Genomic DNA, 26,604 nt, shown 5'->3' with positions numbered 1-26,604 from the left:
AGGCCAGATTTTCTTTCAGAATTTTGTTTCCTCCTTTTCAGTAGTTTTTCAGCCGCAGATTATGGCTGTTACTTCAAGAGAGCCGTTGCTTGAGGGGGAAGCAGCTGCTTGCCCCAGGTTGCCACAGTTCCCAGGCACAGTGCCTCACCCCTTTCTCCTGGATGAAAAGCTCAGGTGGGAGGATGACACTGTGTTCCCTGTCAATGGGAAGCATCTGTGTGATTTCAGTAGCTGGGAGTGATGCTCCTGAGTGTGGCACTGAGGGCAAGAAGGGAATTTTTAATTTAAAATCTTCACGGGCTGCAAAAAAGGAGTTTATGTTTTCTTTTTGTGTGATATGGAAATTAAAACCTTTTAATGTGTCTCCTCATGAAAGATAAAATATAGAGAAGATTCAGGCATTCAGGATCCTGGCGCTTTTGACGTTTGCCTCATGTCAGGGAGACCAAATTTCATGGTCATTGTTCAAAATGGCAAAGTGAATTAATTATTTTCAGACTATCGAGAAAGAAGAAAAAGTCACTCACTGAAAAATCTTGTGTGAATTGTAGTATACCCATAAGTATGCAGGCACTGGTGGGTCTTGTAGAAGTGGATTAAATCCTTCTTGGATTTAAAGTAGGGTGCAGGATTTTATAAGTGACAGCAAAAGCACCAGCTCTGTTTCTACATCAGTGTAAGTATAAGCACCTAGACAGGAAAGATGGCTTAGATGAAAAGAATTAATTAGCACTGAGGTTAAACTTCAAAGACAGTGCTGGTCATTTTACTTTCTAGTAGCTGAAGAAGAGATACAGTATTCTCTAACGTGATGAGGAATATTTTTTTTTTAAAGCTGAATTTCTGAAGAAATTAATGAAATGAGACCACACTGTTTCCCTCTCTTAAATGCTTTTGAATCCATTGACCAAATTTAATTAAATTTCACAGAATATTCAGAGTTGGAAGGGACCCACAAGGATCATCAAGTCCAACTCTTAAGTGAATGGCCCATATGGGGACTGGATCCATGGCCTTGGTGTTATTAGCACTATGTTCTAACTAACTTCACTAATGGCCATATAAATTCCTCGGAATTGTCCTGGAGGGAGTCCAAGTAAAGTAGTAGGAGCACCCTGACTGCCAAAAGTTCTGCCACAGAACAGTTAAGCTTATTACACCACAGAGACTCCATGGAATGATGGGCATTAGGAAGGCCTTGCCTATGGGAGTAGTTGCAATCAGATGCTGCAGCTTAGCCACTGTTAGAGGACGCAAGGGACATCTGTAGGCTCCACTTATCCTTCTGACTGCAGAGGGACCTGTTATGGCATTTCCTTCAGCAACTATCAGATAGTCAAATAAAGTTATAGGATCAGAGATGAGTCCGTGCAAATACCTCTGCAGTTGCTCTTGCTCACAGGGAGTCTTTGCCAAGCAGGTTTTACCCTTTTATCATGAGGCTTGGGCTGGGATTGAGATTCTGTTCCTGCATGTGTCTCCCTGCCATAGACAGAAGGGCTCTAGTTTGTGTCTGGAGTGGGAATTAGTATCAATTAACTAAACTAAGGCTTGATCCCAGTCTCACCTTTCCCTCTTTCAGCTGTATCTTCATCTGGCGTCTGAGCTCAGAGATGACCATCAGTATGCGGCAGCGACTGTCTGACATGAAACAGAGAGGGAAGCAAGCAGAGAAGTCTCCTCCTCACAAGGCAGCTGGACTCATGAGGTGAGCAGAGCAGACTGAGAAGAGGTGGTGGCTTTGTAGGGTGGGATGTGAACAGTGTGACGCTGGGATTCAGCTGTAGGGTTTCTGCTGTCTTCACTGACAGTGTCTTCCAAAAATTCTCTAATTCTTCTGTTGGATTTGCCATGGTTTTTTGCCCTCCTTCTTTGGATATAGAAACCAGACTCTGATCTTCCAGACAGACTTATTTAGTGTGCTTCACTGATTGCGATGTGTATATATAATGCCTCGTCTGTCTTAATTTAGTTTAATGATACGGTCAGAAACTTGAATAAGCGGTTCACCTAGGAATACTGAGGATGGTACATGGCATCCTACCAGGGAAGCCGTGATGCTTCATGAATAAAGTTCTTTGGATCTAAGCTGAATGCAACTTAAAGGCTGTTTTCTGTGGTGTCAGTACTGAAGTATACCTGTGATCTGTACGACTTTGCTATGTTGATCAGAATTCTGAAAGAGTCCTTACAATTGTACTTTTCTTTGTTAGCTGTTTTCTGGAGACTTTGAAAAAACTCACCTAAAAGAATTATAATATAAGTAATAAATATAAAAATAATTTAAATGGGAAAAGCTCTTGGCAGCTTAGTCATATTACTATTTTTTGCTTGGTAAACAACATATCTAAAAACAAACTCCTACAGCCTACAAGCTGAATAGCTCTAAATTTATCTGGTGACCTTTCTTTAAAAAGTGGTGCTTCTGTTTTTAAACAGAACAAGAGTGACAGGGGGTTTTGGATTATTAGTGTAATGTTTCTCTGTAGTTTGTAAGCAGCTGAGAGTAGTTTGACTGTAAGCAGTGCAGAAGAGAGTCCTGACCAAGATGATATGAGATCATAGTGGGGAAAAAAGAATAAACACAGCATTGGTGTGTTTATTTTATTTTTTTTTTTTTTTTAATTTTTTTTTGTTCCTATGTTCCACAAGTTTCCTCCTCCAAATGACTACAAATTGAGTTCTGGATATAAAAGTACCAAAGTACTGGAGGATTTACCACACTGGTTGTTGAATATCCTGAGGATCTCCCCACTCCCTTTGGGAGCAAGCAATGTTGAAACAAGTCTGTCTGCATAGTTTTGTTTTGGAAAGCCTTAATCTCCTCATTTTTGAAACGAGTCTTGTCTAATAAGTGCTTTCAGTAGCGATGCGGGGAAAACTCAGGAAGCCTTTTTTTCTAGCCGAAATTCTGCGTCTGTCAAGCAAGTTGCTTTTTATAGCAGTCTCTCCATTATTCCAGCAGCTGCAGCCTTACCCTACCAAGGCTCAGCCTGTGGCAGATAATCCCAGTCCTCTTCCACGTGAGGTGATACTTGTTTCCATCACAGACGCTTGCTGAAGGGCGGTGCTAGTGCCACGCCAAACCCACGAGTTTATTAAACTTGTTTGGTAACCTCATTGCAAGCCTGGAATCTACTTGTCAGCTTTGAAAGCTTGTTTTCAGTTTTGATCAACCGCTGTGGTCACTGGAGATCAGCAAAGACATTACTCCAGAGCATTTTCGATTGGGACTAAAGATGGAAGAAGAGCCTATTGGATCAGCATTAATGAGGTGGGAGAAGGAAAACTAATGACCTTGAGTAAGATTGGTTTTCTAGATGCCCTGTACTTGTTCAGGTTGTGTTTCCAAAGTCTGTCTGTGTAGGTTGCAGTGGAGAGTTGAGTTGTGACTTGTGGTGTAAAGTTGTTGTCTCAAAAGACTGACAGTATGAGAAAGCTCCCTGCCTGGTGTTAAGTCATTTGTTCCACAAGACTTGCTCTAGAACAAGATTACTAGAATTCGGTGGGGGATTTAACACATTCTGATAGTTCTATGAGTGTAATTACAGGATGAATAATCAAAATAATATTGGGGTAACAAAACTGATCTGATGAGGCAGTGGGAGCTGAAGATTTCTGATTCAAGACAGTGCTGTTTGTCCAGTTGCAATTGTCAGGGCAGGAATTGACTCAGGTGAGTAACACTGGGAGTGTAAATACACAGAAGATTCCTTTTTGGGTCAAACTAGTGCTTCTTGAAGCCCAGTATTCTGCCCGTGGCAGTGGCAATGGAAGATGCTATTTATTGAGACACTGCATAAGCCTGGCTATATGAACCTTTGCGGTCTATTGGCTTCATGCTCAATTGTTATCTCAGGGATGTTAGGAGCTACATCTCTACCTGTTCGTTTTAGTATTTGGCCCATTGTCCACTGAGTTTGTATAAATTCTTTTTGAACTTTGTAATATTGTCTGTCTCTGCAGCCTCCTTTTGTGACAAGTTTCAGGAGTTCACTGTTCTCTGTGGAAAGAAGGGCTTTTTTGTCTCCGTTAAAACACATCCTACTAGTTTTGTTGAAAGCCCTCTGCTGCTCAGTGTTGTAAACTTTGGTGAACTGTTGTTCTGCATCCAGCTATAAGTAGTGCCTATGGTTTTGTAAACCTTTATCATAACCTCTCTTCATCCAACCTCCTCTCTGAATGGAAGAGTCCCAGTATTTTCAGTCCCTCCAAAAACTTTTAGAGAGGCTAATGTTTCTTCTCTGAATGATAGCTCTGACTCACTTTTATGGGGCATTGTATTATCTTGGAGCTGATCAGACCTGTATGACCCACAGTTCTCCACAGTGAACCTGAGAACCTTTCAGTTCTGCCTCTGGTTGTGATAATTGCAGATTTTCTGCTTTTTTCTGAACATGAGGAGCTTTGATAGTTGAGGATAATAGAACTTATACTCAGCTGATATTGCTGGTACATTTTGGTTTTAAGGCTTTTGTATTTTCAATAAAGGAATCACGTGAAGGCCATTTATTGGGGTTTTGATTTTGATCCAAGTATGCATTTATAGTTTAAAAAAGCTTGTCTTGAATTTTTGGAAGGGAAGTTTTAAATTGATTTTACTATGGAATATTTTCAGGGTTTATAGTCATGTTTTAGCTGAGCATATATATATTTTTTTGCATTAATTTTAAAAATCATGTTTTCTGTTGGTTTTCTTGAAGCTCTACTATAAATAGCAGGAGATAGAAATGTTATCCACATTAAATTTCCTAAAAGTTTTTATATATGTGTGCTGAAGAAGTACTGTATGCTGTCGGATATATTTGGACAGAAGAGCTCCTTATCAGATTCTCAGTGAGTCCAGGAGGGCTGTGTTGTTTCCAGGGCTCAGAGTGGGTTTTGATGCTGTATCAGAAATGGTGCCTGAGTCTGTGAAGAACTACTGTAATTATAACACCAGGGAAACTCTGAAGTCAGCAGCACTGTGATCTTTCTGTGGGGGAAAGGAGAGTAGCTTTCTTTTTAAAACCCTTAGGCATTTGAGGGGGAAGCAGAGGGACACAATCTGCTAGGATACCTATCACTTAAGATGTTACAGTTTCATGTTGGATATTAGGAAAAATTTCTTCACTGAAAGAGTGGTTAAGCACTGGAACAGGGTCCCCAGGGAAATGGTGGAGTCACCATCCCTGGAAGTGTTAAAAAAATTATTATATGTGACATTCATGATATGATTTAGTGGGCATGGTGGTATTCAGTCAAACGTTGGACTTGATAACCTTGGAGATCTTTTCCAACCTTAATGATTCTGTGATAGTAGAACAGGTTAGTTCCTTAGCAAAGAAGATGATGAGCAAAGACAGTTAAAACACTTAACTAAAACACTTGCTCTAAGTGAGTCACGTATGTCGTGAGAATTGGACATGACTGCACATGCTGTTCTGGAATAGCTACTGTGAAACATTCATTCTGGTATAATGATGCTTTGGGGTTTGGCTGAACCTGCTCTCAGCAGGAATTCAGCAAAACCCAGAAGCCTTACCCCTTCCATTTTCAAAATGCACTCATGTGGTGCTCATTTGGAAACAGCTCCGATGCCTGAAAACTCATTGTACATTACTCTGGCTCCCATCTAAGCATGATAAAGAACTGAGGAAGAGTATTGAGGAGATGTGTGCAGCAGGGTGGCTTAGAAGAAAATCCAAGTATAAAGGGCAAGGCAAGGAAAGAAAGGAGAAAGTAGTGAAGTCTGAATTGAGGAACTGACTTGGGCAAGAACAACTGTTAAAACACTCAAGACCTTGGGAACCTAGATTTCATCTCAGGAATATCTCAGTTTCAAATTAGTGGGCCTAAGGTCCTTCTGAAAATCCCATTCAGTCATCTCCCTTCAAATTAAAGGACTGAGTTTGGAAAGCATACTTGAGTTGTAAAAAGGAGGATGTGGAAGAGGAGTACGAATTTCTGCTGGGATAATGCAAAATAATCTTACATTTGTATCAAACACATGTGACTTCATAATTTGTTTATCACTTCCTGTGAGGTATAAAAAACCACCCATCTGACTTCCAAAATGTTTTACATTCTATTCCTCTACTCCTTTAAGAATACTGGAACATACCTTTTCTCCTCTTACTAATTTTGTCAGTCACTGTCTGATGGACAGGGGCCGTCTTTCTATTTGTAACATAATAGGCATGGATAGCAATCCTCCCTTCTCCATTTACACCAGTGGCAGTACACAAAGGAGTTTAGCAAACACATAATCTTGCCTTGCCATATCACCTCATTATAGTGAGGTATTTAACCCGTTAGATGTTAAAATGTCTAATAATCCAACCCTTCTGTCTTAATAAACTCCTCAAACAATCATGATGAAAACAAGCAGAAGGATGAGATCAGAGTTACTGATAGAAAGTTAATATTGCCTTATCACATTAATACACACCATAGGATGAAACATGACATAACCTAAAACATTCTCTGGGTCTTGGACTTCGTTGAGATTCTCCTGCTCAGACACAAGAATCTGAGAGTGATACGATGAGCACATGAGGAGACAGTAGAAAAGATAGAGACTGACAAATGTCAAAAGTAGGTGAGGACGACCAATAAGAAACTGTTTCGCCTGAGAACTATGTAGGCTGCAGCCAGTTTCACTGTTCTGCTCGCCAGAACACCTCAAAGCTCAGTTGAAATGGTTGGGCAGTTGTTGCTCAGACACTCCTAATAAAATGAAAATTAATGTTCTGCCACTACACAGGATAAGATTAAAATATCTTAACTGCTTCTTACCACGTTTCAATACTGCCTGCTATCTGCCAGCTGCAGGAGAAGTTGGTCCCTTGCCAGACTGCTCTGTATTTGGAGGATGAGCTATTTTCGTTTTGTGAATAATGCTTGGCACTCAACACCCACCAGTGATATTCTGTAAATATCACTAATGATGAGTTCGGCACTCTAACTCAAGGCTGTGGAGTGGGTGCTACTCAGATGTATTTGTTGAGGATTCTTCCTTCTTCAATTATTGTCCAAAGGGAGTTTGTTTGGTTCTGTGGACTGGAGGAGTGAGGGCAGGAAGGGGAAGAGGAGAAAAGAGAGGGAGGATAAAGTTTAGTGTTGGTGAATGTCCTTGTTTGGTGTTGGAAACTTCTGCACTGAGAGTGCATTTTAGGTCTGTGTGGTAAAACTTGTCTTGATCTACTTTAATCAAGGATGTGCCCAAAATATGTTTTACATGATTGTTGTGCTTGAAGGCTAAAATAGGCAGCGTGGTGCCCTTATGGTGTGTGGGCTGTGCCTTCAGGTTCCACCTGGTGCAATCCTTGAAATGAACCTGTCTCCTATGGGATAATTTGCCATAAAGCAAATTACTTTCGAAGAGAGATTATCTCTGACATTTTTGATGTGTAAAACAGTTTCAGAGAGGAAATGCTTAAGGGTTGGAAAAATATTTGCCTTTCAAATATGGTCTATCATTTTGACCTTATCAATTGGCAGAGGCTGAAACAGAAGGCCAAGTTTCATTCCATTTGACTTTCTCAGATTTGTTTACTTCTGTGCCAATTTATGGCATCCTTCCACACATATGAGATGATTGCTGTGGCAGGGTCTACACAACTTTGTGCAGGATTTAGCTTGCTCTTCTTCTCAGGTGGGTTGTGCTAGAGCACGGGCTGTTTGGGAGAGTTGAGGCAACCTGCTCAGTGTGGATGGAGATAAGCTGGAGAATCGGTGTAAGGGTTGAAATGGTGAGCAATTCTTGTCATGGACTATAATACTCCTTCTAATTCCTGCCTTCCAGGCACGAGTCCGTCTCTGCCCTGTCCTCTGTGCCTGCACTCTCATCAGACAGTGACAAGGATGGTGAAGATGAAGGGAATGATGAAGATGAGTTACGTGGGCTGCAGTCTTTCCATATTCAATCCAACTGCAACACTGAGAGAGACTCAGGTATAAATTTTGAATTAGCTTCATGGACTTGGGTCTACAAGCTATTGGAAGTCTGTAGAAGCCAAAAGAGATCTCATGGTGGGTTCTAGAGATGTCAAATAAAATGTACAGTAGAGATTACCATTATTAATTTGATGTATTTTTACCACAGATGCTACAGTGTATTGATCCAAGCTTTTGGGAGGGCACTGCACTGTGGCAAGTGTTCTGCAGTGGGTCTGCTGAGTCATTGAAGATCTTACATAAAATAGGATGTCTCCATAAAAATTTTGATACAATGGTTTGGTAGTCTGTGGGAAAGCATGTACTGACAGCGGTTCAAAAGGTGTAAGAATAGTGCCTTTGGGGAAAGATGAGGTAGAAGGTTGTTCAAAAGCTGGACTGCTGGCTAAGGATGTCAACTAGCTGTATATGTTTTTACCTTTCCAGATCCAGACCTTACCCTCTCAAGAAGCCTTTCCCACTGGGAAATGAGGAGGGTGAGTTACTAAACCTTCAAATTGTTTTCCTTGTCATACAGAAACTGAAAAATAAATTCCCAGAGATTGAAAACTTCATTTGCACAGGTGGGAAAGGTGCAGCTGCAGTGGGAAACCTTTGAGAAGCCTCTCTCTGAAAAATGACTTGGGGATGGCAAAATAAAGCATAGTTTAAGAGACAAGGGAGTTTAGAATTTGGACTTTCACTTGGGATTTTTATATCAGTATCTTTCCATCAGATGTTATGCTTTTGCCTCTTCATTTTTGGTCTGAATCCCATGTGATGCTTAAGCTGTTCATATATTTGGATCTGAGCAAGACATTTAAATACATTTAATTATGCAAGAAGCAGCAACAAGAGTATCACCTCTACTTGATGCTTTATGATTAAAGGTGGGATTTTAAGCTGTCCCACAGATGGTTTTGGGGATTTTATGTAGATGGGCATAATTGTGTTTTTCTATGGCTTTTGTGGGTTTTTTTCTCCTATTTTTCCATCAGCAAAATTCAGTCCGTAAGACTGTCTGTCTGTCGATTTCCTTCAGGCCAAAGAGATAGCGGCAATCCAGCGCTCAGAGGCTCCAATGAGTAAAATGCCCCGGCAACGTGGGCGCTGGTCCCAACCAAATGGCAACATAGAGATGACTGTGAAATCCATGCTTGACTTGCGTCAGCTGGAGTCCTTCTCTGTTTCCCGTTCTCCAAGTCGAGACTCATTGTCTCAAAACAGCAATGGAGATGACAGAGAAGAGCATACTGACCTTCCTGTGCACGTCAACAAAGTAAGGGCACTACTGCTCTGAGGAGATGAATCTACTCTGAGTGCATCTGTCCTGTATCTATTTGTTATTAACTACCTGTATTACTAACTGATGCAATTCTTTTTATCATTAAAAGTGTTATAAATGACTTCTCAGAAACTTGTTTAGATAACTCTTTTTGTAGTTAGTACTCCTGCAGTGTGTGATTCTTCCATCTTACAGCAGAGACTGTATAGGATCAAGTTTCTTTTCAATGACAGGAAGTTTTGTAGTTTTGTAGTTTTTTGATTATTTGTGTCAAAAACAAGCTGAGAAGCTGAGCTTGGAATTACAGACGTGTACCTGACTACCTGTTAGTTCACTCTGCTGGGGAGCAGTTTCTTGACTCCAGTAGCCACTGAAATGTGGCTTATATGATTCCCTTAGTTGTAAGCTGTGCTAGATTAGTAAGTTCTTTTTAATCTTTTGTGTTGATGTGTCACAGCAACTAATGTGTGCTCATACCTCAGAAAGCTAATGGCTGTTTTCCAGTAGCAGTCTGTCCCAGTGCCTAACTTAATTAGGGTTTTTCCTTCCTTTATAACTGGACAAATGAGAAAAGGGTTGGGCTTCTTGTGTGCAGTAAATATCTTTTTTAGCTGTGGCCCAGGGTTATGAATTATGTCTGATCAGTTTATAGAAGGTAATGGAGGAACATGCTGCCACATGGCTTACGGTCCTGATGTGTGGTCAAAGAGTACTTTACCAAGGAGTCTTAGGGGGTTGCAAACAGGAGACAAAACAGGAAAGTACAGCAGTAGTCTGATAAATTCAGTAAATAAGGAACAGAAAACACATAGGAGTACTGTGTTGTCCGATCTCACATTCCTGTGCTGTAATGCATACTTTCTAGCTCTGCACAGCACTGGCTGACTTAAGGAAAAACTCTTGAAATATCTAATTTTCTCTCTCTTTAATTAAACCAGGTTAGCAGCTCAATACCTCCCCAGGATAACGGGTCTTGTGTGCGACCCCAAGTGATTCGGCTTGTGTCTTGTGAAGAGGGGATTTTCTCTCAAGAGCTGGAACCTTCAGAGAGTGAGGAATGTGTAATCTACCCTGAGCAAGATGAAATCCATCCCACAGACTCTAGCAGGTTAAAAATAAGCTCTCTGTTCTGCATGGCTTAGATCTTTCTGTTCTGGTTTTCTTGCAGCTTGTGTGGTAACTTGACTGAGTTGATGGATGTCAGGTATGTTTAGTTGAGAGTTTAATGTCAGACAGATGCTAATATGAAACGAAGAAGGCACCATTAAAATAATTTTCCTCTAAGGAAACTGCACATTAACAGTCTCCTCCAAGCTTTTTTTTTTTTTTTGGTTGAATAAACAACTTGGGAGCAGCCTTTTTGCTTTCGCCCTTATCTGAATTGGAATAAGCAAGAGAGAACTTGGAAGCTGGAAAACCACCAAACACTGATACATATGTAGCAGTGAAATGTCTGCCCAGGAGAAATGGCAGAACACATAATTATGACAATTGGGAAAGAATTTAACAAATGTGGTATGTGATGACTCTTCTGTGGGAAACTGAATGGCTTGCATGAAATAGATGGAATGGAAAAGGACACTGGAAACAGTGGAGACCTTTTTTATTCCTCTGCTGTTTCTTCTGTTTTAATTTTATGTAATTTAATTTTTCTGTGCTCCATTTTTTTTCCTTCTCTGAATTTTATTCTTCCCTTCCCCTCTTAACCTGGTGGTAATAGCTGTTTTATTTCCTTTGTCTTCTCCTGTTCTGTAAAAAAGAGTGGGCTGATAGCTTTAGACAGAATTTTTTTGCAAGAGTGCATGCCAAGACTTCGCAGTTGAAGCTGCTAGGTTTCACCCAGTTTCTCTATTTTTCATTTTCAATTTGTTACGGTAACATTTGGACAGAGCAGACCCATGTGCTGCTCCATCATGTAAGAAAGGGAGGCCTTCTAGTGATGTTGAATACAGAATGGACACATCTCAGTTTGTGAGCTACCAGGGGTAGTTGCTGTTGGGTGACTTCTGCATCCTACCTTGCAATGAAGTACATTTAAAACCAAAGTATTTCATAAAGGGGAAAACTGAAGTCCTTAGACATCAGACAGAAAAACAGTGCTGGTGACATTTGACAAAATAAGATTAATGAAATCGCAGCAGAAATCGGGAACCTGTCCTACAAGATTGTATTTTTGTATGATGTTCTTCACTAAATTAGTCTTTATCTAATTTAGAATCTTCTACATTTTGCATCAGAGAAGTTGCCAAAAAAAGCAGGTCATGAATATGGGAAAAAATAGTGTATTAGAGCTTAAATCTATGGCAAAATGGATTTTCTCTCATGCAGGTATAGGCCTGGTTTTAGTCCCTTTCTCATCACTTAGACCTCTACATTTGTTCCTCACCTGTGGTGGAAATCAAGCCAGGGCAGGGCAGTGCTGGTGCCTGGTAATCATGGGAACTGACAACATCTGGAAAGTCAGACAGTCCCCTTGGGACTTCACTGTCCAAGCTTAATGAAATGCAAAAAATATACTGTATTATAATGAAAGAAATCAACTTATTTTTCTCTTTAAAGCCTTACATTTGTAATCAAAGGTGTTACTAACACAGGTAAGGCCTTATTAAAGTTAAAATGTGTTCCTTTACACGTAAAACAAATATCTGTTCTAGTGCTGTATCTTCCTGTCTCTCTTGTAGTGAGTTCCAGGTAAAAGCGTTGCCCCACGGGAAGCTGTGTAGAGGTTATCACAGTAATGGATGCCCAGACAAGCACAGCCCAGACAGTGCTTGCTCTGTAGATTACAGCAGCAGCCGTCTGTCCAGCCCAGACCATCCAAATGAAGGTAAGATGCAAAGACATTATAAATGTATGTATATGTGAGCTCTTCATGAGCTGAACTGAAGCCACACTCCTGTTAGTCACACCAGTACTGCTGTAAAGATTCAGGTGCATTTGAACCGACACCTGAGCAAAGCTGCTGTAGAAGCGGGAGTTGGTGCACTTTCCTTGTGCATCTTTGGCTTTCTTTTACCTTGCTAGATAAGGAGGCAGGTTTAGTATTGATTCCCCCATAGGCAATGTTGTTTGTGGGATATTGGTAGACTAGAGAATTATTACACATTATGCTGACTGACTTTAACATTCTAGGTTCAATTTAGCATCTTTGTTGATCTTTTTTTTTTTTTTTTTAACCTGACTAATGTTACTCTGATTGAGTTGTTACAGCTTTGGGGGTTTTTTGCCTTTCCCAGATTCTGAAAGCACTGAGCCCTTAAGTGTAGATGGCGTTTCAGACCTGGAGGGAGAAGAAGGAGAGGAGGATGTGGGTGCTAGCATGCTGGAGGGAGAAATTCCCCAGATACCTGATCAGGAAAAGTTCCTCAAGGAGCATTTTGGGACCCTGAGCAACACTGATGGAAAAGGTACATCTCTCTGCTCAGTGGGGAGACTTTGTGAAGTCACTCCTGATTTTTCCCCTCTATGAACCAAACCAGGCTGCAAGTTTTGCTGGGCTTTTATGGATGTGTGTGTACAGAAGGGGGGGAAAAGTGTAGAGAGGCCTAAAGAGGTGTGACATCTGTTAACTCCATCGGTCTGTGTGTAAGACTGTGTGGATGAGAGTGGGGCCTGTGTCAGTTTGGGTTAAGTGTTGTCCCTAGAATCCTGAAGAGCTGTTCTCTTGTTCCCAGACTAGTTTTTCCTGTTGCATAGCAAGGTATTAACTGTGTGTCCGCCCCCGCCTCCCGAAGACGACACGCAGTGGCCTCTAGTGGAGTATCAAGGCATAGCAAATGTCACAAAAGAAAAGGCTGAAATGCTGGGTGGAGGGAGAGAATAACAGGAGACATTAGAGTGGCAAAGGAACTGGTTTGTCTTTATCGAGCAACTCCAGAACAAAGTATATCTTTTTAGAATTGATAGTGGTTTCAGGCAGCAATATCTGTTCATTTTCTTTTTTTTTTCCCCCCTCTTTGATTGTTTTGTTTTCTGCTTGATGCCAGCGCCTCACAGTCCTACAGGCAGGATAGGACACAAAGGGAAGCAAAAAAAAGGAGGAGGCGTACCCTTGGGGAGAGTAGCAGCTTAAGGCAGAGTAATCTAAATAGAACAGAAAAGGCAAAAGAAATGTAATTATTTCATCCTCTGTGGTTTTAGCTTGAAAAAATCCCCTTGTATATGAGGAAACACTTGATAGTCTCTGTGATAAGAAAATGCATGTGTCAGAATGTATGTTCTGTAACTAACTGCTCATTTTTCTCTCTTCTTTAACCAAAATTTTTAGGTGGCTCATGTAGGAATCTGGAAAGAACTGAAAACCTCAGCATTTCCTCTCGCTTTCTTTCCCAGTCCCCGGCTCTCAGGTATGGCTCACCTTGTTTGAGTGTTCCTGTCTGTTTATTTTAACTAGTATGAGCAGGTCTCATGCTAGGTCCTGGGTGAAAATAGTTGAGCAAACTTCTGGCCTTGGTGTGCCTAGGCACAGCTAAGTGTTAGTGTAGAACCTGGCAGACTGGCTGCAGACCCTTATGATTTGGACAGTCTATCCTGGGTCACTTTAGCTGTTCTGTTTCTTACTAAAGCAACACTATTGTTTTGTTCTTTTTCCTCTTTCAAGAGTGTGCTTAATTGTTTCACGATTAATGCCTTGACTAAGTTGGACGAATCGCTAATAATCTAATTTACTCTTCACTGTTTATGCTCTGTTTATTCTTTTGCATTTCATTCAGCTTGGACAATGAAAGTAGTCTTGTCAAGTTTTCCTTTGTTTTACAGTCTTTTCTTACTCAGCTTTGTTTCTCGGTCCCATGCCTTCACAGGGTGTTCTGGTGCCTCATGCAAAGCCTGTTGGGGATATTATTCTTGCAAAAAAACCTCAGCCCTAAAGCACCCCAAAAGGCCTCTCCAAGCTGTTTCCCTTGTTATTTAAAAAAAAAAAAATCCCAACAAAACAAACAAAGAAAAAATCAAACAAAAAATGAGGTAAATATTTTCATTGATCTGGGTTCATAAATGTTTAAAACAAATAAATATTCCTGTATTTCTCTTAAAATGACAACCTGAAATCTCTGCTCAAAGGAATTTCTTGTGTAGGGCTGAGCAGATTTGAATACATCTTCTATGGTTCACCAGCTGTGTCTAGATTCACCATGTTAGGGAAAGTTGTTATTGCTGTATTCAGCTGCTGTTGCTGCTGTCAGGAGTGCCTTGTAGTCTATCTCATGTTGGGACCATATGTTTGCGAGGAAAGCCACTGGTTAGCTATTGTGTAAACTTCTGGAGAGTTGTAGTGAAGAGTTCAGTGATGAAGGAAGTCACTGGTGTTCTAGAAATGTAACAAGAGAGATAATCTTAGGTTATGAAAACCTTGAGGCTTTTAATCTCTTTAGCTGTTCAAACATTGAAAGTTGTCTCCTTTCTGAAATAAGCCCACTGTGCTTGTCTGCAGTGGAGAGGAAGAGGAAGCTGGGCTTTCCTCTTGAAGATACTGACCAGCTTTCCTAGTCATTATGCTTTCATAATGTTAGGAAAGTATAATTACTTCCTCTTAGGATATCTTAGAATTGAAAAGATTCGTTAGTAAGGTGAGCTGAGAGAAAAGACCTGACCTGACTTTGCCCAGTCTTCCCTATACCTAGAATTTTTCCTTCTCTTTTGCCTTCACCTTTTACAGTGTCCTCCATGGAAACAGCAACCCAATGCCATTTGTGATTGCACAACCTGGGGGCAAATGCCTGAAGACTAGAGCTTACAAGGTTGAGTGGAATGAAGTGGTAACAGCTTAGGGCATTTTTGACTTTAAAAAATCCAGATAGAAAAGGGCTCGTAGTGCATGTTCCTGTTTATCCAGAGCAACATACTTACTTGTTTTAACGGGGGTTCCTTTATTGTGTTCTCTAGACGATTGTCGCTCTCTTCGTCAAATCTGATACTGGATTCAAAGCCCATTGAGCTGCCAACCCAGACCAATCAGTTTACACCAGACCTGTTGAAAAGTGCCAGCAGCCACCCTGATGATGCACTGGAGAACAGCCAGCTTCTGGAGCATGTAAATTCCAATCGTGCTATTTGTGTGCAGAAAAGACGCAGATCGGCTTTGGAGGCCAGCAGAGTTGGTATGGCTCCTGGACGAGTTACTGCCTCCTTTCCAGAAGGCCCTGTGAATGCAGTGATGAGAAAGGCACAGTCAGTTCATGACCTTGTGCATGAGGGTAAGAACACAGGTTGGAATGAAGGTATAAACCTGAGAATGAAATGGGGACATTTGAGCAGAGATTTGAATTAAGATTATGTCTTTCTGCATTCTTAGCAACAGGCTTTGCATGTCTTCTAACTCCAAGCCTGTCAAGGGAAAATATTTCTAATTTGTAATGCAGATGTTGGTCTTCTAATTGTCAGTCTCTGATATTTGCCTGGCAGCTGTGGGAGGAGCATTGGCAAGGGTAAAATGAAGTATTTGCAAAAAATTCTCTCTTGCTATGAGTAGTTGCTCCAAGCCAAGACTGAAGCTCCTCAGGATGGGGAGGAGAGAAAGAAGGAAGGAGGAGACAGTAACAGAGAGCTTACTGTATCCATGCCCTCTATGTGAAATAACTCTATTTTTGAAACAGCCAACTCGTAGACCATTACTATGCACGTAGTTTGTTTAAAAAAATGAAAACTCACCTAATCACCACAACAGCTATATAATTTTTTGCCTGCTTCCTCTGGCTTCTCTGTTAACAGTCACAGCAGTCTGAGATATTCTCCAAACACTTTTAAGAACAAATCTCTCTTACCAGGAAAACAGCAGTGTGTGAGCAGGATGAGGGATGGGAAAAAAAGGCAGCTGTTGAGGCTTGGTGATATTGACCTGAAGTGGTGGTTTTGTACACATCTCCTAGGGGCTGAACTGAGTCGCATAGGCAGGAGCAGCTCTGTTACTTTCCGATTTAGGAATTCACTGCAGGCTCTTGTCTATTTTTGGTGTGTTTGTCTGTTTAATTTTCAGATAAGGGTCCTGGAGTGATATCCTCTGCCAAGCAGCGTCCTCAGACTCTTTTGGTGGCTGAGAAGGATCCCAGACCTAACAATTGCAGGGTGTTATCAGCCAGTATGTTGAAGATGGATGGATCTGGTGCTCTGTTGGCCAAAGATGTCAGGGCTGCAAAACCAAAGTCCTACATGAACCCAACAACCAGCTTCCGGGCTAAGATGTCAAGGAGCATATCTGTAGGGGAAAATCTATACCTTGGTTCCTCCACTGAAATGTTGACTGATGGGAGAACTAGCCCTCCAGTGATAGAGAAGACACAATTTAGTTCCTCAGCAGATACTGAGAAGATTAAGCTACCAGTGAAAGAAAATGTTCCAGTGAAACCCACACTTCAGCCAGTTGTAAACTGCTCATCTCCCAAGTCCTTCCACAGCAAGCTGGCATCATCAAACCGAGCACATCTGATTCTTGACATTCCCAAGCCATTGCCTGATAGACCCACATTGGCCTCCTTCTCACCCACTACCAAAACAAAAACCCTGCTTGAGCCGCAGTCTCCACAGTCACCTGCTGGGGCCTCTAAAAAGAAACCTTCTTTTCCTGAGGTCCGAGCCTCCAAGAGGGAGAACCAAACTTCCATGTCTCTGGTTCCTAGTAGAGAGATCCCAACAGGGCTTGCTAAGGAGAGCCCAGTGGATTGTTCAGTCTCAAGGACAGATTGCCAGGATGAACCAGGGGTCAGTAATCTAAAACTGAGAGAGTTGTCAGAGAGCCGGCACCTAAGGTCTCCTGAGGGCACACTGCCCAGGTGCAGGGAGAGGATCACCGGCATCGCCTGTGTGCTAGACAACCAACCTGGACTTTGCCCACTAGACCCCACCAGGCCGAGGTCTCCTACGTCTATAACTGCCTTGGCACAGGTCTCAGGTGTGCATGGATACCCGTATCTTATCTTCCCCCTTCTGTCTCCTGTCTTTGTGAACCGCCTCACGATCCCATCACATTTCTTTACGTCCAGCTTCTGGCCTGTCTCGTCCTGTCTGCACCTGTCTCGTTCCATAAGCCATCCCCTCAATGGTGAGACACTTCTTCAACTAACATCTTTTTCTCTGTCTTTAGTTTCCATTTCCTCTGGGTCTTAAGTCTGGTGGTCCTTCGTAGCTGAATGTCTTGTAGACCTCAGCACTGTCATGTTTTTAGTGATTTACCTGTAGGGACTCAAAACTCTTTCTGGCCAATGCTAAAAGCTGACATGCTGGGAATCCCCATGAGTGTGTAGGTCACATCCCCCATGCCCCTCTCATAGCACGCTTGATCAGCAGGTGAAGGTACAGGCCAACATATGCTAGCTGAGCCAAGCAAGCACTGATAACACTGACAATGAATTTATGCCGGGCAGCTCAAGCTTTACTTTGTTAATATGCAAGTATGCAGGGCCCAGAAGGCCCTGCATACTTGTGTGAGATAAGGCTTGACCACGGTGAGCTCCTTGCTGTAGCCACCCATGGAGTGAGAAGGTTTCTGTGCTGCTATTGCTCTGCTTTGAGGACATGTCTGCAAAATGGATATGTGGTGCATGTGCAGGCCTAGCCTTTGGGTTTGATCATAAAAAACATGGATTAATTTTTGAATTATCTCTAGTTTGGAGAAAAAGGTACGAGGTGGGAAGTTGTTTCACCTGCTGAAAATAGCTCTTGGATCTGCTACAGGCTCTGGTATAAGGTACTTCAGTCAAATGAAAACTAGCAGGTGATTGTGAACTGAAGTAGAAATCCTGCCTTCCAAGGCAGGAAAACCTCCAGTGACAGAGAAGACACAGTTTAGTCTCACATCATCTGCTGAGGTACTGAATCCTTGAGGGGTTTTTGTTTAGCGTCATAATCTGAAAGGAAATACATCTTTCCGAGTCGTGCGATAGAAAGCTGGATGTTAACCACTGCACTGATACCTTGTACCTTCAGGGGCTATGCAGTGCACAGTTTTTAATCCCTTTTGCTAATACTGTTCTTACCTGTATCTGAGAAGGGATAGCTCTGTAATCCTCAGATCAATTACTTTCTGTGGTGCCAGGCTGTTGCACTATTCGTCACAATAGTTAAGCACAGTATTTTTGAACTGAAGGAATGCAGAAGGATAATCTGGTTTTGATGCACTGTTATTTTTCTTTCTGCATTTCTAGAGGGATCAAACACCCTAAGATTGAAGCACTGTTATGTAAAACAGGAAGTGTTTTGTCTGAGGGACCTGCTGCTCTCATACTGTAACTGCACTAAAGGACAGTGAGTATGTCTGAAACTTTCAGACCCTCCCCCCACAGGGGTGAGCTTTCCTCCAGCAGCAGATGCAGCCTGAAGTTGTGGAATCCCATTCTACAGCAGAGTTGTAGTAGAGTGTACTTTTTAGGCAGAGTTTTCTCTTCTAGATTTGGAAATCAGGCAACATATAAAATGGGTTTTGGTCAGTTTGAGAATTAGCACAAATAGCACACAGAAAGAGCAACTTTTTTTTTAGTATTGATTTATTTTTTTTAAACAGCTCCCAAGACATACCACACCATGGCACAATATTTAAAAGCATTCTTTAGTGAGTTAGGATGATTTAGCACTGTGGATCCCCAATATTATTTTTTTTCCTCAGTAGGCAGCTGTCAGCGTTAAGCTTCTTGCAGACCACATTTCCCAAAATTTTAGTGGTAGATGCTGGAAAAGCTGTTAAGATCCAACTTGGTTGTTGCTGTGAACAACTTCCTGTGGCTTATGGGAATCACAGTGTGGCAGTTTGGATTAAAACTGTAGGGTTGACAGAGACCTGTTCTGCTTCTGACTTGCTCTGTGACTTTTTGGTTTCCACTTAATTTTTGTGTCCTTCCATTTTCCTTCTTGTGTAACAGCTGCAGATAAAGAGACTTAATTGTTCTTGTGAAAGCATTTTGACATGTACAGTTAAAATGCTGTAGATGTGCTTGATACTGTTGCTGTGTTTAATATTCTATGCTGGTTTCTGAAGAGCTCTGTACTGCACACCCAAGAGGCAGAAAATTCCTGTTACTTAAGCATTTATGTTAGGTTTTGTGACCTTTCTCCTGACTGGCAGCTCCCAGAGATGGAGACCAGAATAAAAAGAATGATCAGAGGAGAAATCCAGAAACAATCATGAGAAGAAACAGCTGGGTTTCAAACATAAAGAGGGAAGGAGGGGGGGCAGAAGGCAAGAATCTTGGACTGCACTGAAGCCCACTGTACTCAAACTTCATGAGTGATTTGGGATCAAAACGTGCAGATGGAAGGATTTGTTCATGCCCCTTTGTTCTTCTAGATGTGTGGGGGGTTTTTTTGGTGTATAAATAGATATTTTTCTAGCTGTATTTGTTTTTACATCATCTAGATGTATTCATAAAGTTAGCTCAAATCCCCTCCAGCATGTTCAAAAATGATGTTCTTAGAAGTGGAGAAATTACAGAGCTAATGTGTCCAGGCCTTTGCAAGTTGAAGATTACCACAGGCTGTGTGTGTGTGTCTATGTCTTTGTTCATGGGTTATGTCTATCTCATGAGAGTGTTTATTTTATTAAAAATTGCAGGCCTTTGACTCCGATGCTTTGGAGATAATATCTGGTGGGGACAGGCAGAAGTTACTGTCCTTCAGTTGCTTACTTTTTTTTCTTAGTTTTGAATTGTGGTGTATCAACAGTGTATGTCCTGGATTGCTCAGAAATGTGATTCTGTTGTGATTGCGTTTGTTTGTCAGCACTCCTCTGGACCACAGTCCTCACTAGAGAACAGTGTAATAATTCAGTATTATCCATCATCCTCAGCACTTAGCTGTACACGGTGCAGAAGGATACTTGAGGGGAAAATTGTAAATTTCTGACTATGTGGAAGCTAAATTAGAGGCTGCTCAGATCAGTCCCTCTTGCCACTGGAAGCCTTCATACAAACTTGACTTGAATTATAATTGAAAATGGGTAATCTGTGGCTATCCTGGACTGTGACAAAAATGTGCAACCTGAGAAAATACATGGCTGACTTTGGAGAGTCTAAGGATTGGAAAAATAGGGATGTTTGAAACAAGCAGCATCTCTAAGTAATATGAAGGAAAGTCCATGTAGAACTGACCTATTTAATGATTTGCTCAAACCAGCCCTAAAAATTGAACGAGAAGTGTGCACATGGTCTTTCAAGTATGTATTAAGAACCCTGGGTTTTCTTACCCAGCTGTGAGATCGCAGATAGTGGAGTGTCTGTGCCTTAACTCATGTTTTTGTTTTTCCCTCCCATTCAGACTCGGGCATCAGCATGGAGCAGTGTGAGCACGTGGTATCCGAGCTCCAGGACAGCATGCGCAAGGCCGTTCACCTTTACCGCATGGTGAGTGACCTCAGACGTGGGCTCTGTCACGGCAGGTTGGCTTTGCAACCCACAAACATTGAACGTGTGTGCTTGCTGGCTCAAGGTGTTCTTCTGACTGGAGAGCTCACAAGATGCCTGGTTGTCCGCTTGACTGCACCTTAAGCTTGAGCCAGGGAGGCAGGGGCTCCCAATTTCCAGCTTTTGGATTTTCCAATAGTTTGTTATGGTACTCTGAGCAAATCAGTTAACTTTTCAGTCTGTTTAGCCTATCTGTAAACTGAAGATAACAATATGCTCTTTTTCAAAGGGGATTAGGGAATTAGTTAATATTTATACAGTGCTTTTGAGATATGAAATATAGGAGTTTTGAGTTTTATTATCCCCATCTGTTCTTTGTGTTTGATGTGTGGGAAAAGGATTAGCAAATGTGAGATATCATGGGAATCCAGATGTGAAAGGGAACATGCAGCCATTCTCCTGCCCCCCTCACTGCCAGACCAGAGGTACATGGAGAACAATATAAGAGCTCTTCATGTCTTTGCTTAGCACTAATCTGTCAAGTCTCCTGTAATGAGCGTGAAACTTCCACCGTGAGGATCTGCTGTGTGGACATCTGCAGCTCTGGCCACAGCACTCTGACCTTGCTCTGTTCCTGTGACCAGCTGCATCTGGCAGACAGGAGGGAAAGCGGACTGTGGCCCTGTGCTGCAGCTGGGAAACGTAGCACCTCATTAAGCCCAGTATAAGGGGAACTCTACCCAAAAATGTACTTCCCATCTCTGTCCTGTTGGAGTAATGCCTCTGTATTTTGTGTGACTAGCAGTATTAGATGCATGCCCTGCCCATGACTAAAATAGGCAGTCTCGAATGTTGAAGAAAAGGACGCTAGATTGGTCTGCAAATCTTCATGGCTTCACCTCCCTAAAAGGCTGAAACTGCTTACTTGGTGCTGTACCTAAACGCAAATGCATTTTTTTCCCCTCACCCCTTTTTGTTTTCAGGTGTTAAATAATACAGAATCTTCTACTGACAAAGATAAAATAGCAGGCCTCCTGACAGAAACATTCTCCTCAATGAAGAAAGAATTGGACTCTCTGAAGCATGAGGAAGAGCTTCCAAAGGTTGAGGAGGTACTGGCAAAGCCACAGGATAACACTAGCCCACTGAATGAGGGATGTGGTGCCAATCTACCGAGTCCCAAGGGTTTGGGAGATGAGCAGACACTAGCTTTGCTGGAACAGTACTCGGAGCTATTGCTACAAGCTGTGGAACGACGCATGGACAAAAAACTCTAGGACGGGTGGCTTTCAGGTGTTTGTGTGTACACAGAAATAATCCCAAGAAGAGGACCACAGAGAGAGCTTCAGGCCGATGCTATCATTGCACTGGTCTGGGGCTGATGGGGACACCGTTACAAATGGATTTCCTCAGGCTCCTACGACAGACTTGATCTAATTCTTAGCAATGTGCTGGCCACAGTTTTAATATTTTTCAACTTCCTGTCTCTAAACAAAGTCTTGAAAGAGGAGTTTGGAGAAATTGCCTTGAAGTTTCTTCATAGCCAGTCAGGATGTTTGGCACTAAAAAAAAAAAACTAAGAAATTCCAGTTTATCCAAGAAATTCTGAACTGCTGACTAAATGCAAAGGAGTCTAAGTGAAGCCAATCGTTTCCTCTCCAAGGCTTCAGGAGAATCAAGAAGCAGACTTTTTCTGGGTTTATTTATTAATTTATTTCTCTGACTGTTGCTCTATGCCATGTTTGTGGCTGTTATCTTTGTCCTTTAAAAGAACTGTTGATCCCTTTGCCATATCCCAGCGAGAAACAATCTCTGTATTATAAACCCCCAACAGGGAGACAGGCTGGAGCGTCTGTGCAATTAATGATCTGTTCTCTGCTTAAATCTTGTCTTGCTGTTCTTTCTTTTCCTGCCTTAGTTTTGTTACCTGCAGTAATCCTGCTGTTGTTTATGACTTTGTCTGCTTTCCTTTTGTTTCAAGACAGTCCCCACACTGTATTTTATCTACATTTGCTTCCAGGGGAATGCTCTGCATCCCTTGGACCATGCTTTGGAGATTACTTTATGAATTCATTAGTGGTATCTTTTATCTGGAGTTTGATGTTGTACTGATACTTCAGACCGGGTTTTCTGCAGACATTTTAAAAATGAGATTTAGATACAATACAAAAGTTTGTCTCAGCCACTTTTCATAATTAGGAATTGGATATTGACTTTGATGTTGTCATGACTAGGAAATTTGGGGTGATGATTTATTTGTTGAGAAGTGACACAGAAAAGCTTGTTTCCATCTCTTGCAGTGGATCTGAGAGATCTTCAGTGTCATGACTCATCCATGTAATTTGTTTCAGTGTGATAGGAAGATGTTTTCTTCTTGCCTTTACTGGAAAACAGAACATTTACATCTCAAGAAAGTTGGGATTTTTTTACCTTTTGTAAAGCTACTTCAATTCCCCACAGAAAATGATTTCCCAAGAACTTCAAACAAGGTATTTTGGGGTGTGATCACTACCATTACCCCTGCCTCCAGCCTCTTTGCTTTTCATGAACTTCTGGTCTGAGAAACAGAAAATCTTCTCTTCTTGCATTTGTGTGTGCAATATTCTTCATGCCCTGTGGTACTTCTCTAAGCCTATGCTAACTTGTGTTTGTTGTGGCTTAAAACTGTCCAGCGATGTTTTCAGGTCAATAATAAGCTAAGAAAAAAAAAAATTGAAACCAATGAAATTCTTCAGCACCTTTCCCCTTACTCCTACTCCTTTCAAAAACAAGGGCAGATACACAAAATGTTTTATTTCTTCCATCTCCTGTCAGTCTTGCATTTATTTTAAGACAGAGCAGTGTAATCCTAGTTTATAAAACTAATGCAAGGAACAAGCTTTTGGTGGAGAGAGACTGCCATCATCTGTGGAAGTCAGTCAAAGGCAGCCAGACTACATCACTTGGTTACATGGGTTACACATATTGGAAGCAATTTTCTTTCGTTTTACAGTCCTGGCTGTTGTCTCTCTGAAGCCCTGTGGAAATGTGGTCTGTTGACTTTTCTGTCTTTCTGTGACTGCAGAGCTGCAGTGCAGCGTTTTTTCTGTGGGACTGGCCAGACTATTGTAGGATGACCTATTTCTTCCAAATAACTCTACGGCTGAATAATCTGCAGTTCTTTCTCTCCCCCCAATAGATTTGCTGCCTGATCACCACTGCTGAGTGCTTCAGGACATGGGAGTATGGAGAACACTTTGAGAGCTTTCCAACTACTTCTGCCTGTAATTTAAATCTGCGTAATCATGTTTCAGGTGTCCTTGCTAACCTTCCTTCCATGGGCTTGTACTGAAACTTTAAAAGTGTTATTTTCTAGTTCTGTCTCTGCACTGCACTGTGCTGAATCAGCTGGTGTGCTTGGTCCCATGGGCAGCTTCTCTTGCACAGACAGGTTTTGCAAAGGAAGGCAAGTTGAAAGCCAGAGAGGAAATGTCTGGTGGTTTCTTTGAGTGAAACGGTCTGCTGGAGAGGCCGCGAGCGGAATGTGTGATGACAGTCACGTTGGGTCTGTGATGGGAGTTAGTGTGGATCAAGCTTGCTTTTGAGGTGACCAGTTCCTCCACTTTCAGACTGTGAACATATGTCCTAGTCTACAGGAAATTTCTTGCTGTACTGGGGCTACAAGACACTCAGGAAAAATAGCAGACCCTTCAACCCAGGTATCTTTTTGGTACTGTTGATAACGGTTTGAGGGTTCTTTATATTACTTCCTTGTGCAATTTTATTCCATTTTATTATTTAAACTTTGAGGTAGTGACAAAAAGGTCAGAGATGGTACAGAAGAGCTAGTGGTAAGAATGAAATTCCCATTAAGGTAAAGAGCAACAACCAGTAAAGCTGGCATAGAGATATGGAACAAAGCTCCTTGGAAATAAGTCATGTGAAACAAATCTGGTTTTTAAGCTGATCACAGTGGGTTTTGTTTCCTGGAATGGATTTTGCTCAGGGTTGTGGCTGTATGCAGGAAACCAGAGGTAAAATCTGATCAGAATGATGGTAAGAGAAGTGTCAGGCAAGTAGATCAGCTGGAGAATAGTTGTGTAGTTTAAAATAAGTTTAGAATAGTATATGTAGGAGACTCAGGAAAGCAGAGTAGAAGTAGAGATAGTTTTGGCCTGAAGAACACCATTTGGCCAATACCCGTGAAAGGTACAGTACCAAAAGGCTTTAGGGAAGTAGATTTAGGACTTGGAGATGGTGGTCTGATGGTGAAGAATGTATTGGAAGGGGTTTGTTTTTAAATATGTCCTATTGGGCCTCTTGTTTCTTCTCTTGCTGTTCTCTAAACAACGGCTCTTTACTGAAATGGCAAAGTCGTGAACTGCTTGTTTAAGGCTTTGATGTTATGAATTGAGTAGTAGAAGCCCAGTAAAGGAGATGCTGGTGTCACAAGTTTGTTGCTAAGAGGGATGAGGAGGCAGTGTTGCTCTATGTAATTTGAGACTGATCCAACTGATTTTTCCCTACTAACTTCCTATTGCTGGCAGTAGGAAACATTCCTAAACATTCTCGTTTACAGAAAAAGGGGGTGTAAATGTGTTACATTTTGTTGCACCTTGTGAGTATGTTTCACCACAGGCTGTCCATTGGGCAGGTAGAGAAATACTGAATGGCAACTGCATGGGAAGTGAAGAGGCTTGTCAGAGGAGGTAATAAATTTGAGTCTATCCTTCTTAATGGTTTGTGATCCTCTCACTGATTTGTGTGGGTATTAGCATAGACACAAGACACCTGTGATAAGTCATTTGTTTAAGAGAAAGCCTGTAAAAATAATTTGGACCTACCTGTCCTCTTTGCATACACTTTTTTTTCCCCCTCCAACCTAACATTCCTGGTCAAAAGGAGAAGTTGTAGGGGAGGTTTTTCCATCTTGGAAATAGCACTGCTTTACCCATGGGACCCCCTCAGTTCATTCTAGGGCTCTCTTGAACTGTGACAGCAGGAAGGGCTGCAACCTGAGAGGGCAGCAAACTCTGTTTGCTGTTGCAAGTGCGTAACACCCTCCTCCCCATCCTGCTATAGCACCCAGGAGCTATAGGTATGGGAGTCTGCGTTTCTTCCAACTCCTCTCTCAGGCTGTCCTCTCCTTTCCATGCGGCCCCCCACGTGATAACTGGGTCAAGGCTTTACAGCAGCCCCCTCCCCGTTTGGCAGACTTCATCATGACTCAGAGGAATTGGGACGTTTCTTTCCGGGAGTAGAAACATACCAATTAAGTTTTTAAAAAAGAACGAATATGTATATAAATATATATATAAGAAAAAAAAAAAAAAGAAATGCAGGTAATTTAAATGCCCTTGGTAAATTCATGCATGCATACATTGTCTCCCCTCACCCCCACTCCTTTGGATGTGTAGCATCCAGGATACTAAATGACAAGAAACCTCATTAAAATGGTAGACAGGTCTTCTAGCAACCCTGGAGAGAGCAGGTGCTTCCTTCTCCGGGTAAGTCCAGCATGTGCCATGTTTCAGATGGCGCTGTGTGAGTGAGCGGGGCGGTGTGGGTGTGTGTCACCTGCTGTGCGGCGCGGCGGGAGCCGCGTGGGGCAGCGGCCTTAGGAACAAGCCATGTGCACCCCTGTGCCCTGCGTGCCCTGCCCTCGCACCAGGCAGGCACCTCCCCACCTGTGCTCTCCGACACTGCCCTTTTCCTTCACCCCTGTAAAAAACAAGTCAAACAAACAAACAAACAAGAAATCCCTCATGCTTTATTTATAAATGTGTGTTTTTATACTTTTGGCTTTAGGTAAAATACTTTCTTTTTTTTTTAATTATTATTATTTGGAAAAAATAAAAATTCGTTTGTTCGGTTGTTTTTGTTTTGGTTTCTTTTTTTTTTTTTTTCTTTTTGTTTTTGCACTGTGAGGCTCCCCCGGGAGCAGTTTTTAACTCTGTATTCATTTGTACTCCGTGTCTTAAACTGTTTCAAATAAACACGTGACCATTTGTTACCGAGCTGCCAGACCCACTCGCCCGAGGTTCATTTTCCGGGGGAAGGGGCGGGGAGAAATGGGATCGGGAAGGAGGGAAGGAGGGA

The 26,604-nt window shown here is 41.9% G+C and overlaps 1 protein-coding gene across 6 annotated transcripts in view; it reads left to right on the top strand.

The window, feature by feature from the left end:
* MAPKBP1 (mitogen-activated protein kinase binding protein 1) overlaps positions 1 to 26,522 on the top strand; it is a 100,826-nt gene extending 74,304 nt beyond the window's left edge. For 2 of the 6 annotated variants that reach the window (XM_027881702.1, XM_027881701.1), the window contains exons 20-31: positions 1,583 to 1,708; positions 7,787 to 7,935; positions 8,365 to 8,414; positions 8,960 to 9,196; positions 10,141 to 10,310; positions 11,884 to 12,029; positions 12,439 to 12,609; positions 13,470 to 13,548; positions 15,086 to 15,396; positions 16,176 to 17,087; positions 20,441 to 20,526; positions 21,510 to 26,522. In XM_027881702.1, coding sequence (XP_027737503.1) covers positions 1,583 to 1,708; positions 7,787 to 7,935; positions 8,365 to 8,414; positions 8,960 to 9,196; positions 10,141 to 10,310; positions 11,884 to 12,029; positions 12,439 to 12,609; positions 13,470 to 13,548; positions 15,086 to 15,396; positions 16,176 to 17,087; positions 20,441 to 20,526; positions 21,510 to 21,803 — 2,731 coding nt within the window. In that variant the 3' untranslated portion in view covers positions 21,804 to 26,522. The remainder of the gene's footprint in view (positions 1 to 1,582; positions 1,709 to 7,786; positions 7,936 to 8,364; positions 8,415 to 8,959; positions 9,197 to 10,140; positions 10,311 to 11,883; positions 12,030 to 12,438; positions 12,610 to 13,469; positions 13,549 to 15,085; positions 15,397 to 16,175; positions 17,088 to 20,440; positions 20,527 to 21,509) is intronic. The other 4 variants (XM_027881699.1, XM_027881700.1, XM_027881703.1 and 1 more) reach the window with 3 other exon arrangements.
* The last annotated feature ends 82 nt before the right edge of the window (positions 26,523 to 26,604 follow it).

This window comes from Empidonax traillii, unplaced genomic scaffold, assembly GCF_003031625.1.
Source record: "Empidonax traillii isolate 1590-97213 ecotype Southwest subspecies unplaced genomic scaffold, ASM303162v1 scaffold93:size1158651, whole genome shotgun sequence".
In the NCBI taxonomy this organism is placed as follows: domain Eukaryota; kingdom Metazoa; phylum Chordata; class Aves; order Passeriformes; family Tyrannidae; genus Empidonax; species Empidonax traillii.
Note: the sequence above shows the minus strand (reverse complement) of the source record. Positions and strands in the feature narration are given on the sequence as shown.